This window comes from Lacerta agilis, chromosome 8, assembly GCF_009819535.1.
Source record: "Lacerta agilis isolate rLacAgi1 chromosome 8, rLacAgi1.pri, whole genome shotgun sequence".
Taxonomy (NCBI): domain Eukaryota; kingdom Metazoa; phylum Chordata; class Lepidosauria; order Squamata; family Lacertidae; genus Lacerta; species Lacerta agilis.
In genome coordinates this window covers 31,043,641-31,064,518 of record NC_046319.1, presented here as the reverse complement: position 1 = coordinate 31,064,518, position 20,878 = coordinate 31,043,641, and the positions used below count along the sequence as shown (strand labels likewise).

The 20,878-nt window shown below is 44.2% G+C and overlaps 1 protein-coding gene and 1 long non-coding RNA gene across 2 annotated transcripts; one reads left to right on the top strand and one right to left on the bottom strand.

Moving 5' to 3' along the window:
- Nucleotides 1–1,382: 1,382 nt before the first annotated feature.
- Nucleotides 1,383–18,374, bottom strand: LOC117050869. Its single transcript, XR_004427137.1, has 3 exons — nucleotides 18,217–18,374; nucleotides 4,581–4,837; nucleotides 1,383–1,482 (listed from the first exon to the last, which is right to left on the bottom strand). It is a non-coding gene; the product is annotated as an uncharacterized LOC117050869 (long non-coding RNA).
- Nucleotides 10,496–16,412, top strand: SNX20 (sorting nexin 20). The gene is made up of 4 exons (XM_033156771.1): nucleotides 10,496–10,777; nucleotides 13,494–13,677; nucleotides 14,545–14,696; nucleotides 15,585–16,412. The coding sequence occupies exons 2-4, from the start codon at nucleotides 13,518–13,520 to the stop codon at nucleotides 16,251–16,253; spliced, it is 981 nt and encodes a 326-aa protein (XP_033012662.1). The 5' UTR covers nucleotides 10,496–10,777; nucleotides 13,494–13,517; the 3' UTR covers nucleotides 16,254–16,412.
- Nucleotides 18,375–20,878: the final 2,504 nt, after the last annotated feature.

Genomic DNA, 20,878 nt, shown 5'->3' with positions numbered 1-20,878 from the left:
CCACTCTGGGCGGCCTAAACACTGTACCGTAATACAGATAGAAGCTGCGGAGATCTTAGGGCAGAGATAAAATTATAATTTTGTTTTGTTTATGCATTCAGCTCCACATTTATCACTTCATGCTTGGCACAAAGATTTTTGGATGTCACCTCTCAAAACAGCAATATTTGCAATTTCATACATTACAGGGAGCAAAGCTGGGTATGCCACACAGTGTACACACAACAGGTTGCCACAGGCAGTCCTTTCTGGAGAGTGTAATTGTGTGATATATTTACTTATTTCTTCTATATACCACCTTCTTCAATGAGCTCAAAGTGATGCATATAGTTCTCCAGCTTCTCCTCACAACATCCCTGTGATGTACTGTAGGGTAGGCTGAGAGGCAGTGATTGGCCCATGTTCACCCCAGTAACCTTCATGGCTAAGTAGGGATTCAAATCCTCATCTCCCAGGTCATGCATAGTTCAGCACTCAAACCATCACACAGGTAGGTCTGTGCTACACTGACTTACAGGTCATGTTTTTGGCCATTTTGGGGTCACAATTTTGGACATTTTCTGGCTTCCTGACTCATGCATCACAACTGGCTCTTGACCAGTGGGTCAGGTCTCTAAAAAATGGGCAAGAACGTGACCTGTGAGGTAGGGGAGAAAAAATGAGCCAAAACATGATATGTGGATCAGGACTTCTTTTTTATTAAAAAAGAGCACAAAATGACTTGCATATGAGGAGCCAAAAAAAAATTAGTGGAAATGTGAACAAAAATACCTCCCACAAGAAAGCAAGAATGAGCAAAAACATGGCCTGTGGGTCAGGAATCCAAAAAAAACAAGCCAAAACATGATTCAGGGGTCATATGCACCCCCACACACACACACAAATGGGTGGGTCAGGTGTCAGAAATGAATTCTGGCTGAGCAGGGATTTGAAGTATGGTCTCCCAGGTCCTATTCCAAAAAGTACACTATGTTGGATCCTTGCTCAGTCCCTTTCCTTCTACTCCTTGCTGGCACACTTCCACCAATGTGGTCCTAGCATGCAAATTATTTGGGAAGATAGCAACAAAGCATTGGCTGAGAGCTGTCACAATGGCAGTATACAGCTAGTGAAGATGACATGATCCTATCATGGAGTCATAAAACTTTGGTGTGTTGACTATTCAGGAATCTCCACCCAAGCCGAAAGGAGCAGGGTAGGGGTGGGCAGACACCAAAAGAGCTGAGATCTAATTTAGACCTTAGTGGGTCAATCTGGTTACAAGTTTCTTGAGTCTCTAGAGCTCATTTGTTATTCCCAAGGGATACTGGACATAGCATCAATAACTCAAAACAAATGAGGACATCTAAGTGCTTGAACTGCTTCCAGGATACTATCATCTCCTGCCTTTGCTGTTTTAGGGCAAGAAGAAGGTATCAGATCTGCTTTCTGTTCCAGAGCTTGCTTATAGGGTGTTTAAGACAGCATCAACTTGAGGTGCTCCTATGAAGATTTACTTAGCTATGTCAATGGTGCCTCTATGGTCATGATTCAACTTAATACCGGTAATTTGCTTTTAGCATTGTGGCATCAGTGTCTTACCCAATTCAGTGTGGGATAACCAGCCTCATATAACCAACATGCTTAAATCTAATTAATACATGAAGGGGTTAAGACCATAGAGTAAGCTGTTCTGCCAGGCTTAGCTCACCTTGGGATGGACTAAATAATCAAGACTTTGTTTCCCTCCAATCTACCTGAGTAGCTCAGCCAATGAAGACGTTTGAGCTGGTTGCTCCAGCTCAGACTGCATGGCTCTCATCAATCATTTTTAAGTTCATATACCAATCATTTAGGAACTTTCACCACTGTAACTAAGCCAAGTTTTATTGCCTGTGCAACTTTTTCTGAATGCTATATGGAAAAGCACATGGATCTGAGTGTTTTACCATTTTAAACTTACCAAATGTGTGGTCTTTTTTCTATGCTAGATGAAGAGAACTTTGGAAGGAACTTAGAAGGGCGTATTTTAAAGGTCTAACAGCCTATATTTACACATTTTACTTTACTGCATCTTTTCTGATTTTAAATCTGTACATGAGTTCTCTCACCAAATAATATTTGCCCCATACTTGGATCTTGACATCCAGGAATTCTCCTTTTATGGCTACTTTATCCTTGCAACCAACATTCAGGTGCTTTGTACTTTGTACTTACTAAATGCATAATGGGGTTCCCTAGAACATGCAGGCTAGACATGCCCCCCTAGACAGCAACACATGTCCACTGTAGACGCTGGTAGACCACAGAACTCCCTTTGTAGGGCTGGGAACCCTGCTCTGTTTTCAGGTGCTTAGGCAGGGTTACAAGCATAGGCCCCATCTGCACCATACACCTGAAGTGCTAGGAAAACACTGTAAGCAGTCAAACGAATTAAGGGAGACGTATATTGTTGAGGATGCTGTGAGTTGGTAGGAGGCCCCAATTCTCTCACATAACTGCAATTCTGGTTAAATTGGGATTTGTAGCTCTTTGAGGGGAATAGATATCTACTAACAACTTTCAGTGTCCTGAACTACAGCTCCCATAATTCTTTTGGGGGAAAACATGGTTGTTTCAAGTGCTTTCAATGTATGGTGTGAGTGTGGCAGTAAGGCACAGGAGCTACAGGTGAAACTCAAAAAATTAGAATATTGTGGAGAAGTCCATTTATGTAAGCAATTGTTTTCATTAGCTACTGGAGTTTAATATATGAGATAGACTCATGACATGCAAAGCGAGATATGTCAAGCCTTTGCTTGTTATAATTGTGATGATTATGGCGTGCAGCTGATGAAAACCCCAAAGTTGAAATTTTTAATTTGGGGTTCTCATCAGCTGCACGCCATAATCATCACAATTATATCTCGCTTTGCATGTCATGAGTGTATCTCATAAATTAGTTTCACCTTTTAAGTTGAATTACTGAAAGAAATGAACCTTTCCACGATATTCTAATTTTTCAAGTTTCACCTGTAGGTGGCAACATTGTGCCCAATGGCTTCAGGGAAAAGATAGGTGTAATGCGAGCAGGAACTAAAGTGATTTAGAAATGGTTACATGGTGGGAATCAGTTCTAGAAGACACTAGCAGGGAAAGGAAGCCAATGAGATCTGACTCTCTGGCGGAGGAATGGGGGGGGGCGGGGGGAGCGCACCGCCCCTGGCACCATCGTCGGGGAGGGTGGTACCATCATGGACGCCCCCCAGACATGTGCTGCACACACCCCCACCGTGCCAGGCGCCACACCCCCAGGACACACACCACGCCCCCCGCAGGGCGACGTGTCACTCCCCCAGGACGCGTGCCAGCCAGGCCCCTGTCTGCTCTCCGCCCCCGATGCCGGAGCATGCAGCTTCGCCACTGATCTGACTACCTTCAGTTTTGCATATAGTTTGGCAGCAGCTCACAGCTAACGAAAGTTTGTTCCTTCTAATTCAGTCTCTGTGGCTCATTTGTAATCTTGCAAATACAACAGACGCTGATGTGGAATCTGAGAGAGGAAAGGAGAGAGGTGGCATCATGTAGGTGTTCTAGGAGGTTGTTGTTGGGATAAAAGACAGAAAGGGAGGGGAAAGTGGGAAGGAGATTGACAGGGCTGAGTGTGGTGGAGCTGGAGCAGTGAAGGCTGTAGCAGCTGATGCTCATTGGAAATGGTGTGGCAGAAGGCACAGAGACCAACGGTAGGTGGAGCCTGAAAGTCAAAGACAGACAGGGCCTACTAACTCTAGCTTTGTCCCAAACCTCCTCTCCGCTGAGTTTCACGAGGGAAACTCTGAGACTGAGAAGCAGGAAGCTGAAAGCCAGAGCTACATACAGGTATAAATAAGGAAGTAGGTAGGTGAGAACAAGTTGCAGTGCTGTCAAGTATCCCGTTTTCCCCGGGATTCTCCCTTATTTCAAGCAGTTTCCCGCTGCTCTCCCTTATTTTTTATTTCCCTTAAATTTCCCGTTTTTAATGGAAGCAGCTCCTCCCCTGCTGGCCAGGGACTGGGTGGGAAGACCTCGCCTACTTGGAGAGAAAAGCGTCAGCCCTCAAAGCAAGTGGGAGCCGTTTCCCATGCTTACAGGGGGGTGTATTCCTCCCCCTGCATCAGCCCCTATCCGTTGCCGCTGAGCCCCTCAGCCGGCCAATAGGGTTAGCTGGCGGGCGGAGCCTGGCTGCCTTTGAGCAGCTGCTGCTTCCTGTCCTGTTTTGATGGGATTAGACAAGAAGACGATGGGGCTCCATCGCGCGGAGCACATGGCTGCCCTCCTCTTTGCTCCACTCCGAGCCCGAGCCCGCTTGGAGTTTCCATTGCTGCTCCGCCCACTTTTGCTTCTGGCTCCGCCCACCACTGACATGTGACTGTCCCCGGGATAGGTGAGACTGCTGATCCCTTATTTTCAAATCCGAAACTTGACAGCTATGAGTTGAAGGCACTCACCTTAATGGACCAGCCACCACTGAGTGAAGGTCATGGACAAGGATGTCTTGGCACATTCAAGCAGAGAGATAAGGGAGGCCATGGCCACAGCAAGCTTTAAATGTTATGATTCTATAGAAAGTGAAGCTAGCTCACCCCAGCAAAGTAGTCTGTCCTTATCCATTCAGATCTCCATCTGATGATCAATTTGGTTCCTCTGCAGTTCAGTGAAAAGGATGCTTGACTTTTCTGGAACCAAGTGGAACACACAAGGTGTGGAGCCAGTGATAGTCCACGACATCTTATCCAATGACATTCCGGATCTCAGGGACAGCAACAGTTTGGAGATTGCTGCTATGGTGCACAGGACAAAGGACGATGATGATCTGCTGAACAGTGCTTCTGAGCTGTGTCTAGAACACAACATGGAACAGACAGATGTTCTTGTAAAGCTACATGTGGAAGAGTGGAAGGGCTATGACACACTAGCGAGCAATGAAGCAGAAGCATGTGGCACAACAGAGAAACCAACAGAGCAGGAAATTAAGAAGAAAGAACCTGATAATACCTGTATGGGTGATGAAGAAGAAAAGAGTCATTCTGGACCAACAGGAGAAGACTGAGAGAGTGCTGCTTTCCATAAAGACAAAGCCTTCACTGAAGGCAGCATCAATCCAGGATCTGTCAAAGGAGATTTTGCACAGATGTGATGTTGCTCTGGCTCTTGTGGAGGAGTTGCTGACTAGGAATGGACAACTGACTTCCTTCAAAGCCTGGAAGAGCCAAGTTGGTTAGTCAGCCACATATTCTCTTGCAGGGTGAAATCTGGGGTGAATCTTTGGCCCGCTTAGTATCCATGGCTGGATACACACCATACATTTAAAGTACGTGACTTTGCCCAAAGAATCCTGGGTACTGCAGTTTGTTAAGGGAGCTGGGAATTCTTTGATTCTTTGGGGGATATTGTGTGCTTTGAAATATGTGGTGTGTACACAACCTCTGTTTCTTCTGCATTACATGGGCTCATACATTTCCTATATCCTCTCCTTTAAATGTCAAGTCTGGAAGTGTGTGTCAGTTGTCTTTCACTGGTCCTGAATTTCTTCCATTTCAAAGAGCCTCTGGAAAGATTTCATATTTATTAAAAGCATTTTTCCAAAATAAAGACACTCAAAGCAGCTGACGACAAAATGAAAACACAAAAGCTTACTAAAAGTTAGGCCATTATTATTCTTAGGTTATTTTATTCATTTATTCAATGGTATGCATATTGGCCTCCCCCGAGCACAATTCTCTGAGCAGCTCCCAAAGAAGTCCATCAATTGGTCCATCTTGCTCAACATTGTCTACAATGACTGGCAGTGGCTCTCCAGGATTCCAGTCAGGGTGCTTTCCGACCCCTACCCAGAGATGCTGGGGATTGACCCTGAGACCTTCTGCATGCAAAGCAGATGCTCTCTCACTAAGCAAGACCAATGCTTTACCAATGAGATACAGGCAGGCTCATTTGAGAAGATGTTGAAATGGAGCTGTGGTTAAGACTTCTGGGGTTCTGTGAGGTTGTGCTATTCTGTTGCTTCATGTGCACATTTCTTATTTTCTTATCTCTAGGGTACTTTGACATCCTTGATGTACCAAAGAAGCACTTACGTACCGCATGTCGAAGACAGAGATCCAAGACTGGATCCCAGAGTCCCAAAGACACTGGCCAGAGGCTGTTTCCTACAACATTTCCAACCCAGCCTTTTTGTCCAGTGTGCTTCATTCTTTCCAGTTTCATTTGCCTCTTTAGCTAAAAACACTCTCCATGGAGAGACATCAAAGAACCATCCCACTGGCATATTGGCAATGACTGAGATACTTCTCCCCACGTCCTCAACTCTAGATGAGAGGGAACATTAAATCATTAAATGCATTTCAGTATTGTTTGTTTGCAAGAGCACGTTCTTCATAGTTGACTCCTTTAAGTATCTACTTTTATATTAGATGGGGAGGGAGCATGTTCTTGCTGCTTCCATATATGAGACTGGGTTTGAAGACATGTTTGTATACCTTGTCGAAAGATGGACTTGTTTGTTGCTCTTTGTATAGAGGCAAGTCACAATCTTGCTTTTGTTAAATATGGCAAAGGGGGCTCTGCCTGGCTGATCTTTGACAGCATGGCTGATTGTGATGGCGCATCTGTTCATTTAGCCTTGTTTCCTTTTCTGGTTAACGTATGAACATAAGGAGAGCCATGCTGGATCTGATCTAGTTCAGCAACCTGTTCTCACAGTGGCCAACTAGATGCCTATGGGAAGCTCACAAGCAGGACCTGAGCAGCATTCTTCCCACTTACAATTCCCACCACAGGCACCAGCTCCAGGGGCCTGAGGCTCTTTGGGCCCCCTCAATCTTTTTTTGAGGGGTTCACACACACACCCTGTTGCAGTCAAACGCAGAGCCAGGCATGGAGCAGCGTCAGGACGTAGTGCAACTTTGTGTGCGCAACATAAAGACGTCACATCGGGGCCCCTCAATGTTCTTCAGAAGATGGCTCCTGTGAATCTCAGCAACTGGTAAAGGTAAAGGGACCCCTGACCATTGGGTCCAGTCGTGCCCGACTCTGGGGTTGCGGCACTCATCTCACGTTACTGGCCGAGGGAGCCGGCATACAGCTTCTGGGTCATGTGGCCAGCATGACAAAGCCGCTTCTGGCTAACCAGAGCAGCGCACGGAAACACCATTTACCTTCCCACCGGAGCGGTACCTATTTATCTACTTGCACTTTGACGTGCTTTCGAACTGCTAGGTGGGCAGGAGCTGGGACCGAGCAATGGGAGCTCACCCCGTCACGGCAGCAACTGATAGTCGGAGACAAAATATTAACAGTAGACTCATTGAAAAGAATACACCTCAGTTTTTCATATGCTGATGTGCACTAACTTCAGTGCACCTGCTGAGCAGGACTAGACTAGCATGGGATGCAACAACCCAGAATCTTTAATGTCACCTGAGTTGGTGGCCAGCGCTCTAGCTTGTGGTTTTCATGTTGCTTTGAGACACCATAACTGGTTTCTAGCACTTAAATTGTTCACGATTGCAGGGCAGCTTCTGTAATAAGGCTTCTCTATTTAATATTGCATGGTATGATGGTATGAGCAACATTAGCAGAACAACAGGGGGGAAATGCAGCAAAAAATAAGTGTGAAATAGAATAGTGGCAGTGACAGTCAGACTAGGACTTCACCAACAATGCCTGAGATTTTCTTTATTTAACGTGCCCTTTTACAATATATTGTGCTAGAAATTGAAGCATTGATGCAATACCTAAAACACAGTGGGATGGCTCAATTTAATTCTATTCAGAGTATAAATATTTATAAATGTCAGACTAGGACCTGGGAGAGCAGGTTTCAGGCATGAAACTCACTGGGTGGCCTTGGGCCAGTCACAGTCTCTCAGCCTAACCTACCTCACAGGGTTGTTGTGAAGATAAAACAGAGAAGAGGAATGCCACTTTGTGTGCCATTCTGTGTGCCACTTTGAGCTCTTTAGACGAAATGTTTTTACATATGTGGGGACAGCGATCGCCCCATAATCTTTCTAAGCAAGTATCTTGGGAACTGCTTAAACATGCTTTAAACCATAGCCAATTACCCCCCCCCCCAAAAAGCACCCACTTTTTGAAATTTGAAAATAAGGTTTTATATTGTACGTACTATATAAACAAAGGTCTTGGAGGAAATTAATTTTTCATAAATCCGAACAGTAAATTGGTACTCATCAGTCTTCTGTTATTACACTAACCCATTTCTAACCCGCATTTTCTTTCACCGATCAACCTCATTGCGGATGTGATCATCGAGAAGATTTCTACCACCCCTTTTTGTGGTTTTTGACAGGAAGCCGTTTGAAAATTATATTTATAGTTGAGGAACTGTCTGCTCATACATCTGTAGAGCTTACTTTAACAGTGACCTGCTTATCAGGCAATAACCAAGCCATTGAGCCTTCAAATTGCTGAGTACAGTGAAAAGAAGAAAAAGGAGATTCTTTGCTCCTCCGTTTCCTTTTGCTTTAGAGAGATCAAGGGGGCTTTGTGCAGCCTGGAAATATTCCTTCTTGGTTACATATCCATTGGCAGATTTAGGATAAGTTTCAAATGGCATGCCACCGGCACGCTCGTTGAGTGGCAAACAGCAAGCAGGATAAAACACAAAACTCCCGACAAAGAACTCCAAGGAAGAGGAAAGGAAAATAAATAAATTCTGTGTTAAGTTTGGCCTTTAGTCTGGGTCTAGTACTCTAGGGCTGCACACATCCTAGAGAAAACTCCACTGAACTAAGAGTTACATCTGTGTAAACGTTTATTTATGTTGAAATAAGCATGGATTTCAGAGTGATGGTGGTAATAATAATAATAATAATAATAATAATAATAATAATATTTATGAATAACTTCCCATGAAGCACCCTAAAATGATTTACGATACAATAACATATTTTCAAAAACTGTTACATATATGCAGTTAAAACAACTGCATATATAAAATCATATTTTTAAAAAACTATTGAAATATAAAAACCAGTTTAGAACAATAGCACATACATACTGTACAAAAAATTTAAATCTAAGACAGATGCCAACTGAGATAATATATAAAAATACCAAATATCAATCCAATATTAAGGAATACAATAATAAAAATCAAACCACAATAAATTCCAAACAGTGATACACTAAGGGTGCGTCCAGGCAACTTGTTTATTAAGCATTCATATTAAGCATTCATTGTTGAATGTTCTCCCCAGGGAGGCTCACCTGGTGCCTTCATTACGTATCCTTAGGCACCAGGAGAAAATGTTTCTCTATAAGCAGGACTTTGGCTGATTAAACATTCTATGGGCTTTTAAATGTGTTTGAGGGAGGGGGATTACTGGTTTGTTTTTCTTTGTTTTTGTTTTATTATGTATTTTCTGGTCTTATTTTACATTTTTATGCTGTGAACTGCCCTGTGATCTTCGGGTAAAGGGAGGTATACAGATTTAATAAATAACAATTTAATAACAACAACAACAATAATTTGTTTGCACAAAATTTGCAGAAGCTTGTAAGACATTGGCAATTTAGTGAGCATGCATCAAGTAATCATTATCCCACACTTTCCAGTGCATATTCTGACACTTTCCACACCAGAAAAAGGACCATTCCCCCCCAAAAAAAGTAGGTTTGTTGCATAAGAGTGCCAAACCCATTTTAATTATGCAACCTCAATTCGACATTATGCAATTGAATCCTGCTCACAAAATGTCAACAGTTCAGAAGTGGTCCAAAACTGTTCAGCCGGCTCAAATAATATGGAAAATGTTTTTTTAAAAAACCCAGGCAAATAAAATCAACTGGTGCCGGAAAAAAATCAATGTTGAGGGCCACCACTGAAAAGGTCCTCTCCTCCGTGGATGCATAATGCCTCTGGTCCTATAGAACATTCTTACAATTCCACTGTAGAAGGCTTAAAGGAGCAGGGAATCTCAGGCCCGGAAATCAGAAGCATCCCGGCAGTGTCCTGTAACTGCTCCTTAGAGCTCTCCTTAGGCCACACCCCTTCCCTCCAGGCCACACCCCTCACCTATCCTTGCTTCACATCTTGAGTGCTTTTGCCTGGCTGGTATCCATCCATGCCTGTACTTTGAGAATGCCTTTTGCTTGTCTGGAGGGCAGAAAGAGGAATGTGAAAGTATGGAGAAACTCACCTGTATGAAAGGTTAAAAAATAATGATGATTTGTTGCCCTACCCATTTTTCTCTCTGGCCCCACCAATCCCTGGCACATGGCCCTCAGAAAGTTGCCCAGAAGGGAAAGCGGCCCCCAGACTAAAAAAAGATTTCCATTCCCTGCTTTTATGTATTTAATTGGCCTCCGTGGATTGTAGTACTGTTTGCTTGCCTAGTTTTCACGTGGGACAGGCCATGTTTGGCTCATCATATTAATGTAATTAGCAGGGAAACTAATTGTGCTAATAGAGACATAACGGGGGGAGGGGCACACTAGTCCCCTATTCCTACGCATAGCAAGAAAACAGGCACCATATCTCTTAAACACAGAATATGTGGAACAGCACACACTGAAGCTTCTCTCCTGGTTTCATTACTGCAGCAAGTGCCTTCTTGACAAAGAGCAAATAAACTGAACCAGGAAGTCCTAACGCAGCTTCCTTCTTTGGTACAGTAAAAAAGAGAAGTTGGCTGATGAGATGTAAAGTGAAACTTGGTACTTTGGACATTTTGAGAAAGCAGAAACGCAGCTGCCATGAAGTTCTGGAGACTCTAAAAACCTTTGTGAAGGAAACAATTTCTAGATTATTAACCAGGTCAGTATTTTATCTCTGTGATCTGTGGGTGGCCAGATAGCAGTTAGTAAAATTAGGTATTTGTTACAGAAATGTGATATATATATATATATATATATATATATATATATATATATATATATATATATATATATATATAGGGAGAGGGGTGTGGGTGGGTGTGTTTCTGTCTTTTATTAATTTCTTTGTTAACTAGATCACTGAATAATTGCTGATAGGAAGTGGGACCTGCAACAAAATACTGCAGTGCATCTTCATTTTCTAGAAGGAATGCATTTGCTCTGGCTGGACCAGCGTCAAAACCCAGCTTGGTTGGGCACCTGGCCCAGCAGGGCACCCATTGACAAGCCCCATGCAGCTGCTCCTCCCTTTCATCATTGCAATCCAATTGCTCATCTGACTCTCACTCTGGCAAGCAGTGGCTAGAAAAAGACTTTAAGTAGTAGCTAATAGAGAGCCAGTGTGGTGTAGTGGATAAGAGCAGTAGACTCGTAATCTGGTGAACCGGGTTCATGTCTCCGCTCCTCCACATGCAGCTGCTGGGTGACCTTGGGCTAGTCAGACTTCTTTGAAGTCTCTCAGCCCCACTCACCTCACAGAGTGTTTGTTGTGGGGGAGGAAGGGAAAGGAGAATGTTAGCCGCTTTGAGACTCCTTCGGGGTAGTGATAAAGCGGGATATCAAATCCAAACTCTTCTTCCTCTTCTTCTTGCTCTCTGGCCATGTCTGGGAAGAGCATGACGGCAGAAACTGTGGCAGAGGAGGAGAGCAGCCGGACACAGTGGCAATGAAGGGGGAAACTGACTCAAAAAGGGGCCCCTGAAGGTGCCCCCCCCCCAAGAAATAACTTTCAACCAGCTCTGTGTTCAGGGTTCCTGCAAACCAGCCTCCTCCACGATACTGATGGCAATAAAAAGTTCAAGCAGGGGCTTTCCAGAAATGTCTTCCTGTCCTCTGCTGGAAAGCAGGATAGTGGGCAATGTAGAAACTTGTATGGGTGTAACCAACATTTATTTTAATGGGGGCAGGCTTTATGTTAGGGAGGGCAGAACTGAGTTATCTATGATGCAACTGATCAGTTTATTAAGTATTTTTTTATTTTCTTACTTGATTTAGGGGGGCAGCTGCCCCCCTGCCCACACCCACAGAACCATGGAGTCTGATCCAGAACTCTAGAATGCGAGTCTACACTAGGATACAGAGATTCCTTTAGAGACGATTGCAAGTGTGAACATTAATGAGCAGGAGGTGGGAGGAGAGGGAGAGAAAAAAATGGTCCCCAAGTTAGTAGGCTAACTGCTTTATTTTTCACATCTTAAAGGTGAAATACTTGTTAATGACCATTTGTGGAAGCTGCTGCTTTTGCAAGTTTCCCCTCCCTCCATTAATGTGCCACCTATGCCAAAATGACAGGCTCTTTATTCATGCTGCTTTTGAACACCTTCGGAAACGTGGGCTTAGCTATTTGAACTATTGCAATTACTAGCATGTCACCGGTTCGGCGGCCGACTGCGGATATGAAAGGTTGAAGGCTCGAACGTGAAACCTACTTTTAAAAATGGCTCGTTTTTCATCTGAAGTGGCTTTGGGGGAGGAGGAGGGGACCTGGTCCCAGTTTGCTTAGTTAACTCACAATGACAGTCTGATGTTGTGTTACATGTCAGGGGAAGAGACGTAGGTGGCTGTCTCTGATTTCCACCATACGGAGGCACATTTATAACAACAAGCTGTCATGATCCGCACACCCAGGGGAGTGGTGCCACCCTCTCCCGCTCCTTTCTATATGTCTGAATAGAGTCTTCACCTGGGTTTGCTCACAGAGGCAGGGATCTGCCTCCACTTTCTATATGCCAGGATAGGGAACCCTTTTTCAATTCAGGGGCTGCGGTACCTTGTGGGTCACATGCTAGTGGTGGATGGGGCCAGAAGCAGACTTATGACAGACTTACGTTTGGTAGCTACCTTCATCCAGCTGCTATTCTTCTTTTCTTCTCTGTACAATTACTAAGCTCTGTTTTCCTTGTTCGGGTATCTTTTGCTACTTGAAACATAAAATCATTTAAAGAATGTAATGATGACAGTTCAGTTCATTGCTTGCCCTTCACCAGCAAGTCCCCGGGGGGCGGGGGATTGCAACAATCTGAAAATCAGAATTTAAAAGTGAAGAGTACAGTAACAGGAGTAGGATGGGCCCTGAAAACAAGTGTCAGAAGAGGTCCCTTTGCTTGCCTGCACTGAAGATAGAGAGATGTATGGAGGTATATGGAGAGACCCATTTTTAGGGGAAATTTTTATGGGGCCCAGAGACATGGTGTAGGGCACAGACAAGTGGGAAAGTACACATGATTTGCCTGAACCCTTATATCCCAGCTCCATCACTGAGATAATCTGCAGGAGCATCATTGATCGTTTCTCAAGTTGGCGAGATTCGTTTGACAACAACCAGAAACTGTGTCTTTAGGGTCATCAGTCCAGAAATGTGGAATACTCCGCAAACAGAGATTCAGCACACACCTTCCGTTTTAACTTTTAAACGCCTGCTGAAAACTTTTCTACTCCATCAGGCCTATGCAGGCAATTAAGAGGGCATCTTCCCACAATGGTTAATTGATGTCCGCTTTAAATGTTTAATATGTTTCTACTGCATGGTTTTATGTATTTACATTTTTTTTGTTGTAAACAACTTTGATTTTTTTTTTTTTTAAAAAATGAAATAGCAGTCAATTTCTAACAGCTCCTCAATGGAGGAAGGCCAACCTTGCTTACAAGACCATCAGAATGAAGTCCAAGGGGTTATAGTCGAGTCTGCTGAAGATGCCCATTCAGATGAAGGAGATGGCTATGAAACCCTAACTTCATTTCAGCCAACCCAGGAGCAGACAGAACCCACTGACATCTCAGGTAAGGCCTGGGCAGGTAACTCTGCAAGTCAGGGGTGAAGAAACCTCAGGTCCAGAGACCAATTGTGACCCTCATAGAAGCCAATTCCTAGCGGCCGATAAAATAAATGAGGGGGCCAGCCCCTCCAAAAAAGTTGATGGGCAATGCCATTCAAATGGTGTGCGTGCACCATGTCATAAAATTGATTATGTGGGCTGCCCCCCCATATTTATTCAAGTTAGCAACCTTGGGATTGCTACAAATCACTCTGGACCTTGTGACCCCCCCCCCAGGCCACATTCTTCCCCGAAAAATCCTGGGAACTATAGTCTGTTACTGGTGCTGAGAGTTGTTAAGAGACCCTTATTCCTCTCACAGAGCTCTCACTATTCCCAGAATGGTTTAACAATCCATACCTCTTTTAGAGGAACTCGGGAGTAGCCCTATAATGTTCTACTTTTAGTATCTGAAGAAGCTCATACCAATAACAAACTTAGTTGGTCTCTAAGGTGCTTTGTTGTTGTTCAGTCGTTCAGTCGTGTCCGACTCTTCGTGACCCCATGGACCAGAGCATGCCAGGCACACCTATCCTTCACTCTAAGGTGCTACTGGAAGGATTTTTTTTAATTTTTTATTTTGTTTCGACTACAGCAGACCAACACGGCTACCTACCTGTAACTGCAATAAAATAGTTGTCTATGGAAATAGTTTCATATTGGAGGAGTCGTCAAATTAGGGGAAAGGTTTCTATTATGTCTGAAAACAGGACCCATACCTAAACAATTTGCCAAGGATCTGTCTACGTACAGCTGCATACACACTTTAGAGCAACTTAGAACATATTCCCCAACCCCCAAAAGGACTCAGTAAATATATACATTCTTTTAGGTGACAAAAGAACCCAAAGTCCCAACTCTTCCATGACAACTAAGGAACTCCAAGAATACTGGCGGAATGAGAAGCGCAGTTGCAGAGAAGTCAAGGTCCTTTTCGAAATCCCGTCAGCCAGAATTGTAGAGAAGCCCTTCTCTAAATATGTGGTAAGCAAATGTAAGCCTGTACAGGTGAAAACATTTGGAGACATTTTGGCCAAACCACACCACTGCTCTACATGTGATATCATTTGATGTCAAGTGCGAGGCATGGCTCAGCCAAAAGGGGTTTGGCAGGCACCACCAATCCACCCTATGCAAAGTCATGTGCACAGAGCTTTGTGTGGAACAATGGTCAACTTGCAAAGTGCTCTGGAAAACCATCACTCTGAAAAATAGTGCTCTGCGGGGGGCTTCAGAATGCCATTGGAAAGCATCCTGCAATATAATGCTCCCTGACCACCTGTCAAACATGGCTTGCAATGCAGGGGGGGGGGAGAGAGAGATAACAGTCTAGCGGCTCTAGCCCACCAACCAAATCCAGTTTCCTACCTCAGGCTTAGACAAATTCATGGAGAATAAGGTTATCACCAGCTACGAACCACCATAGCTATGTTGTATGTTATACCTAAACTGTTGGAGGCAGTAGGTCCCTGAGCAGGAGTTGCTGGAAATCCTAGTGGGCAGAGCGCTGTTACATTCAGGACTGCTTGCTGGCTTCCCACAGGCATCTGGTTGGCCACTGTGAGAACAGGATGCTAGACTAGATGGGCCTTTTCCAAACAGGGATATTTACGATAATTTCTGCAGTTAGCAGAGCTCAAAATCTGGACTGAATGGGGCACCACAACTACCCCTCCTTAAGACTATTTCAAAACATGTTAAGGCAGCCCTACTGAGTTTGGGGGGGCCCTCCTGCTCATTCTGCTAAGTGGGGGCCTAGGCGTCTGCTCCAAAGTCCTTGTCCTGATGGTGCTGCTGGTTGCAGTAGTGCCAGCCTTCTGCCTGAGCCACCAAAGCTTTTCTCAATCGTTTGGTTTGTGTGTTGCCCACTAGATGTACCAGATCCTCATCATCCAGACGGGCAGCTTTGACAGCAACAGATCAGTGATTGAGCGTCGGTATTCAGATTTCGAAAAGCTGCACATGAATCTTCTGAAGGAGTTTTATGATGAAATGGAGGATATTGCATTTCCCAAGAAGTGTATGACGGGGAACTTCACAGATGAAATCATCATCGAGAGGAAGTTAGCCTTCCAAGATTACTTGCGGCTTCTGTATTCCATGGAATACACCCGGACATCTAGAATATTTATTGACTTCATAGTGAGACCAGAACTGGAGGAGGCCTACAGTTGCCTCCGGGGAGGGCAGTTCACCAAAGCTTTGGAGGTACTTCTGGAAGTTATAGCTCTGCAAGAGAAACTTGTCAAGCATCGGCCCACCCTATTGGTCCCAACTCTCTGTGCCATAGTTGTCTGTCACAAAGATCTGGAAAATTCCAGAGCTGCCTATGAGTTTGGAGAGAAAGCTTTGCTACGCCTTGAGAAGCATCCTGGTCACAGGTACTACATGCCCCTCCTGGAAACAATGATTTCCTTAGCATACGAACTTGGCAAGGACTTTCTATACTTCCAAGAGAAGATGGAGGAGAGGAAGGCCAAAAAACGGCTAACTAAAATGGTGTCCCTAAAAGAACTTGCAGTTCAAGAATACATAGACTGAGAGAAGCTGGGAAAGGTGCAGAAAAGATGTAAAGTCATTAATTAAGCAATTGGCACACCTAGAAGGATGAAAGGCGAAAGCCTGTTTGGGACATTTTTGTTTAGGCCAGAGGCAGGGAGCCTTCTTCAGCCCAAGGGCCACATGTCCTAATGGGCAACTTTCTGGGAGCCAAACTTATTTTATTTATTTAATATAATTTATATCCCGCTTGATTGTTAAAAAAAAAAAAACACAACCACCTCAAAGCAGTTTATAAAAAGGGGAAAAATATTAGATTATCAGCAGCAACAGTTAAAAACAACTTTTTAAGACATTCAAAAAATAATAAAAATCAGTAAAAAGCTAAAAACCAAATTAAAGCACATGTCAGCATTCTGCATTTCTGGATAGGCTTGCCTAAACATAAATGTTTTTAGCAGACACTGAGAAGAGTACAGTGAAGGGACCTGCCTATGTGAATAGGCAGGGAGTTCCAAAGTGTGTGTGTTGCCACAAGAAAACACTGATCTCTTACAGATATGGAACAGGTATTATGTGGCACCTGTAACATGCCACTGGCAGGTGGGGTTAGAGAGGCAAAGGTGTGTGATGAAACAGGTGTGACTCTTACCTTTGTGCAGTATAAGGCAGAGGTTTCTACATAAAATGTACCCACATTAAAGATAATATCCACATACCCATGTTTGCATCTGGTTCCATCCACCACCATCATGTGGCCCCTAAACGGTTGCCTGGGAGGGAATGTGGCCCTTGGGCTGATAAAGGTTTCCCATCCCTATTATATGTGAATAATAATTATCGATAATTGTTTTGTATTGTTTTATGTACCTCCCCTTAGAAGCTGGTTGGTTTAAGCAGCTTAGGCATTTTTCTAAATGAATAAATAACATCCATATTGACCGCACTGGTTGGGGCTGCAGAGAGTTTGAGTCGAGCAATATCTGGAGGGCCGCAGGTTCCCCAGATGGAGGAGAAAAGCAGTTTAACAGCCAGCATTTTCCCCCAAGAACACTTGGGATTTGTAGTTTGGTGAGATTTCTGCATTAGGGCTCTTGGGCAGAGAACTACAGTACCCAGATTTCTCTAGGAATCACTCTTATATCAATTTACATCTGAGATGAAGATATGCCTTCTGTCTGGCTTTTTTTTGGGGGGGGATGTTTGCACCACCTAGAGCCTCAGCTATGATGGCTCTCTCTTGACATATATTGGTGTCAGTCAGAACACCAGTCTGGAGCCGTTTCATCTCAAAAGAAATAGGAGATAGCTAACATCTGTCTCGTGCTCTTTGCAAGCCTCAGAAAAGCACATTACAAACAAACCGCCACGGCTGCACAAAAAGTGCAAGTAGATAAATAGGTACCGCTCCAGTGGGAAGGTAAATGCCGTTTCCATGTGCTGCTCTGGTTTCGGTGTTCCGTTGCACCAGAAGCGGCTTAGTCATGCTGGTCACATTACCTGGAAAAACTGTCTTCCCTAAGACAAACTTTGCAAACCATGATCCTAGATGCTTTCCTAGATGTAATGTCTCCCAGTTCTAGATGCAATTTAACACTTTATATCTCCAATAGATGGAGTTGTGTCAAACATTTTTTTACAAAAAGGCAAATTAAGAATTAGTTCAGGGGTCAGCAAACTTTTCCAGCAGTGGGCCGGTCCACTGTCCCACAGACCTTGTGGGGGGCCGGACTATATTTTGAAAAAAAATATGAACGAATTCCTATGCCCCACAAATAACCCAGAGATGCATTTTAAATAAAAGCACACATTCTACTCATGTAAAAACACCAGGCAGGCCCCACAAATAACCCAGAGATGCATTTTAAATAAAAGGACACATTCTACTCATGTAAAAACATGCTGATTCCCGGACCGTACGCGGGCCGGATTCAGAAGGCGAATGGGCCGCATCCAGCTCCCGGGCCTTAGTTTGGGGACCCCTGTTCTAGTTTAATCCAACTACCCCAATTCATTCTTGCTCTTGTTTCCAATAAAGCAGTAATTCCAAAACTACCAGCTGGGCAGGGCTGAGCCGTGGGCAGAAGTCTGGAGTGAGCCAGAACTAGGAGTCATGAAACTGGCCGATAGAACTGAAGAGTAGACCTGATCTGAAGGACAAACCAGGCAATGGGAAAGAAAAACAAGTCAAGGATCAAGATAACCATGAATGCAAGAACACACCAGAGAGTGCTCAAGCCAAACTCAGTTGTCACAGGAAGCCCTTTTATGTTCCTCCTTGTCTAAGAGGCTCCAATGGCCAGCCTGGGTGGGTGGAGTCAGTCTAGGACCTGAAGGTAAAAAGGTAAAGGTAAAGGGACCCCTGACCGCTAGGTCCAGTTGCAGATGACTCTGGGGTGGAGGTGCTCATCTCACTTTATTGGCCGAGGGAGCCGGTGTTTGTCCGCAGACAGCTTCCGGGTCATGTGGCCAGCATGACAAAGACGCTTCTGGTGAACCAGAGCAGTGCACAGAAACGCCATTTACCTTCCCCCTGGAGCGGTGCCTATTTATCTACTTGCACTTGGTGCTTTTGAACTGCTAGGTTGGCAGGAGAAGGACCTGAAGGTATTTCACTGCAAACCAGCCACCTGCAGTTCAATGGCTCACCACAAGGAGGAGCTGTACATAGACCCAGTAGTTCCTGGTTCACGGATCATAGAAGGGACCCTGAGAGTCTTCTAGTCCAACCCCTTGCAATGCAAGACTATGCAGCTTGGCATTATCAGCACCACACTCTAACCAACTGAGTTGTTTCAGGACACCCACCTACTTACAAAGTAAATGGAAGAGGGTGCCCCCTGTGCCTCTGGATGATTCATTACTATAGGCTGGTCTCCTTCATACCAAATACGGAGAGATATCCTCAGAGAAATCACACCCAGAACAGTTACTCACACTGAAACACAGTGGGCGACAGTTCTTACTTTTAAATGTATTAAAGTAAAACCTTTTCTAGCACCAGCACAGAGCGTGCCTCCCACTTTAATTCCAAAAAGCAATTGTGCCCCATGATCGGGAGTTTGGAAAATGTCACAGTAATAAACAGTTCACACTTATGATTAATGTTTATACCACTAGAGGGCACTGTCGCACTGACTGAACCAGTGGCTGTAGGCGTGCACCACAAACTTAGCACTTTAAAAAAAAAAAAAAACTTTTTTAGAAGGCAGAATATTGGAAAGAAAGAATTTCTACTCCAAAAGACTAACATTTAAATTTTTAATGTACGTATTTTTTTTATTTTTTTTTAATCAATTCCATTGTGAGTTTTGGATGGGAAAGCTTACCTTTCTAGTCGTCCTTAAGGACAATTTAACATATCCCTTTATCAGGAAGTTGTATGAGCCGGGCTAGAAAGCTGAAAGGGAAAATATTCTTGCAGGCTTTTAGACCTGGTGAGTTCAAAGCCAGAGACACTGCAGCGCTTCGGCTCCAGCACTGCCGTTTCCTTCTGATCAAAAGCAGCCAAAGTAAAACTTGCAACTCTTTAAAGAACTATCAAATAATGAGGGGAGGAGAGGAGCAAAAGTAAACGAACTCTTTTCTGCACGGTTGAAGGGAAAGTGGAGATCCAGCGTTTTCTCTAGCTAACATGTTAGCCGGGGTTAATAAGTCACCTGTCACCCTCGCCGACAGACTTCCATTCAAAATGGCAAACTCTTACCAGGACACCCGCAAAGGGTCTAATTTGGGCCAAGATTGAGCCTCTCAACTTATTTTCATTGCTGAGGATTCTAATGGGAATAGTGCCACAAAGCATATGCAAAGTGCTTTCCCCTCCTCACCACTGCAGGACTGAAGTGGGTTATCTGTCAGACACCCACCCACCCACCCCTCCGAAATAAAAATCTGTCAGGACTTACGAATCACAACCGCTGATGTGGTTAGAGGTTGGAGTGTTGGACTAGGATCTGGGAGACCAGGGTTCAAATCCTCACTCAGCCATTAACCTGAAAGGAGGTTTACTGGACAATATCTCCCAATCAACTATAATTATGCAACCTGTTTTTTTCTGGCATGTGACCAAATTTCATCTGAACAGTGTGCAAATCTGGAAGGGCCCAATGTATCTTCTTGCATAACACTAGAATTCATGGATGGAAGAAAGAACTTCTTCACACTGCACATTGTTAAACTACAGAATTCACTCCCACAGGAGGCAGCGGTAGCCACAAACTTGGACGGCTTTAAAAGATTACAGCTATTTCTTGCTTCCATGGTTGGACGCAGCGTGCCTCTGAATGCCAGCTGCAGGAAATCACAAGGGGGGAGAGCTGCTATTTTGCTCAGGTCCCATTTGTGGCCACTGTGAGAACAGGATGCTGGACTAGATGAGCCATTCGCCTGATCTAGTACCCTCTTCTTATTTCCTGAAAGCCCCACCTAGTCCCAGTTTTTTCTTCCAATAGCCATGAGCTTGATACCCCAGGGAGCTCCACAAAATGAAGAGAGGTGCAACTATCCTAATTATATTTTTTTTATTTGTTTCATCTATATTCCACCTTTTTCTCCAAGGAGCTCAAGGTAGAGCACATGGTACTTCCCCGCTCAATTAATCCTCTCAACAACCCTGTGGTGTAGGTTAGGCTGGAAGAAAGTGACTGGTCACCCAGTAAGTTTCATGA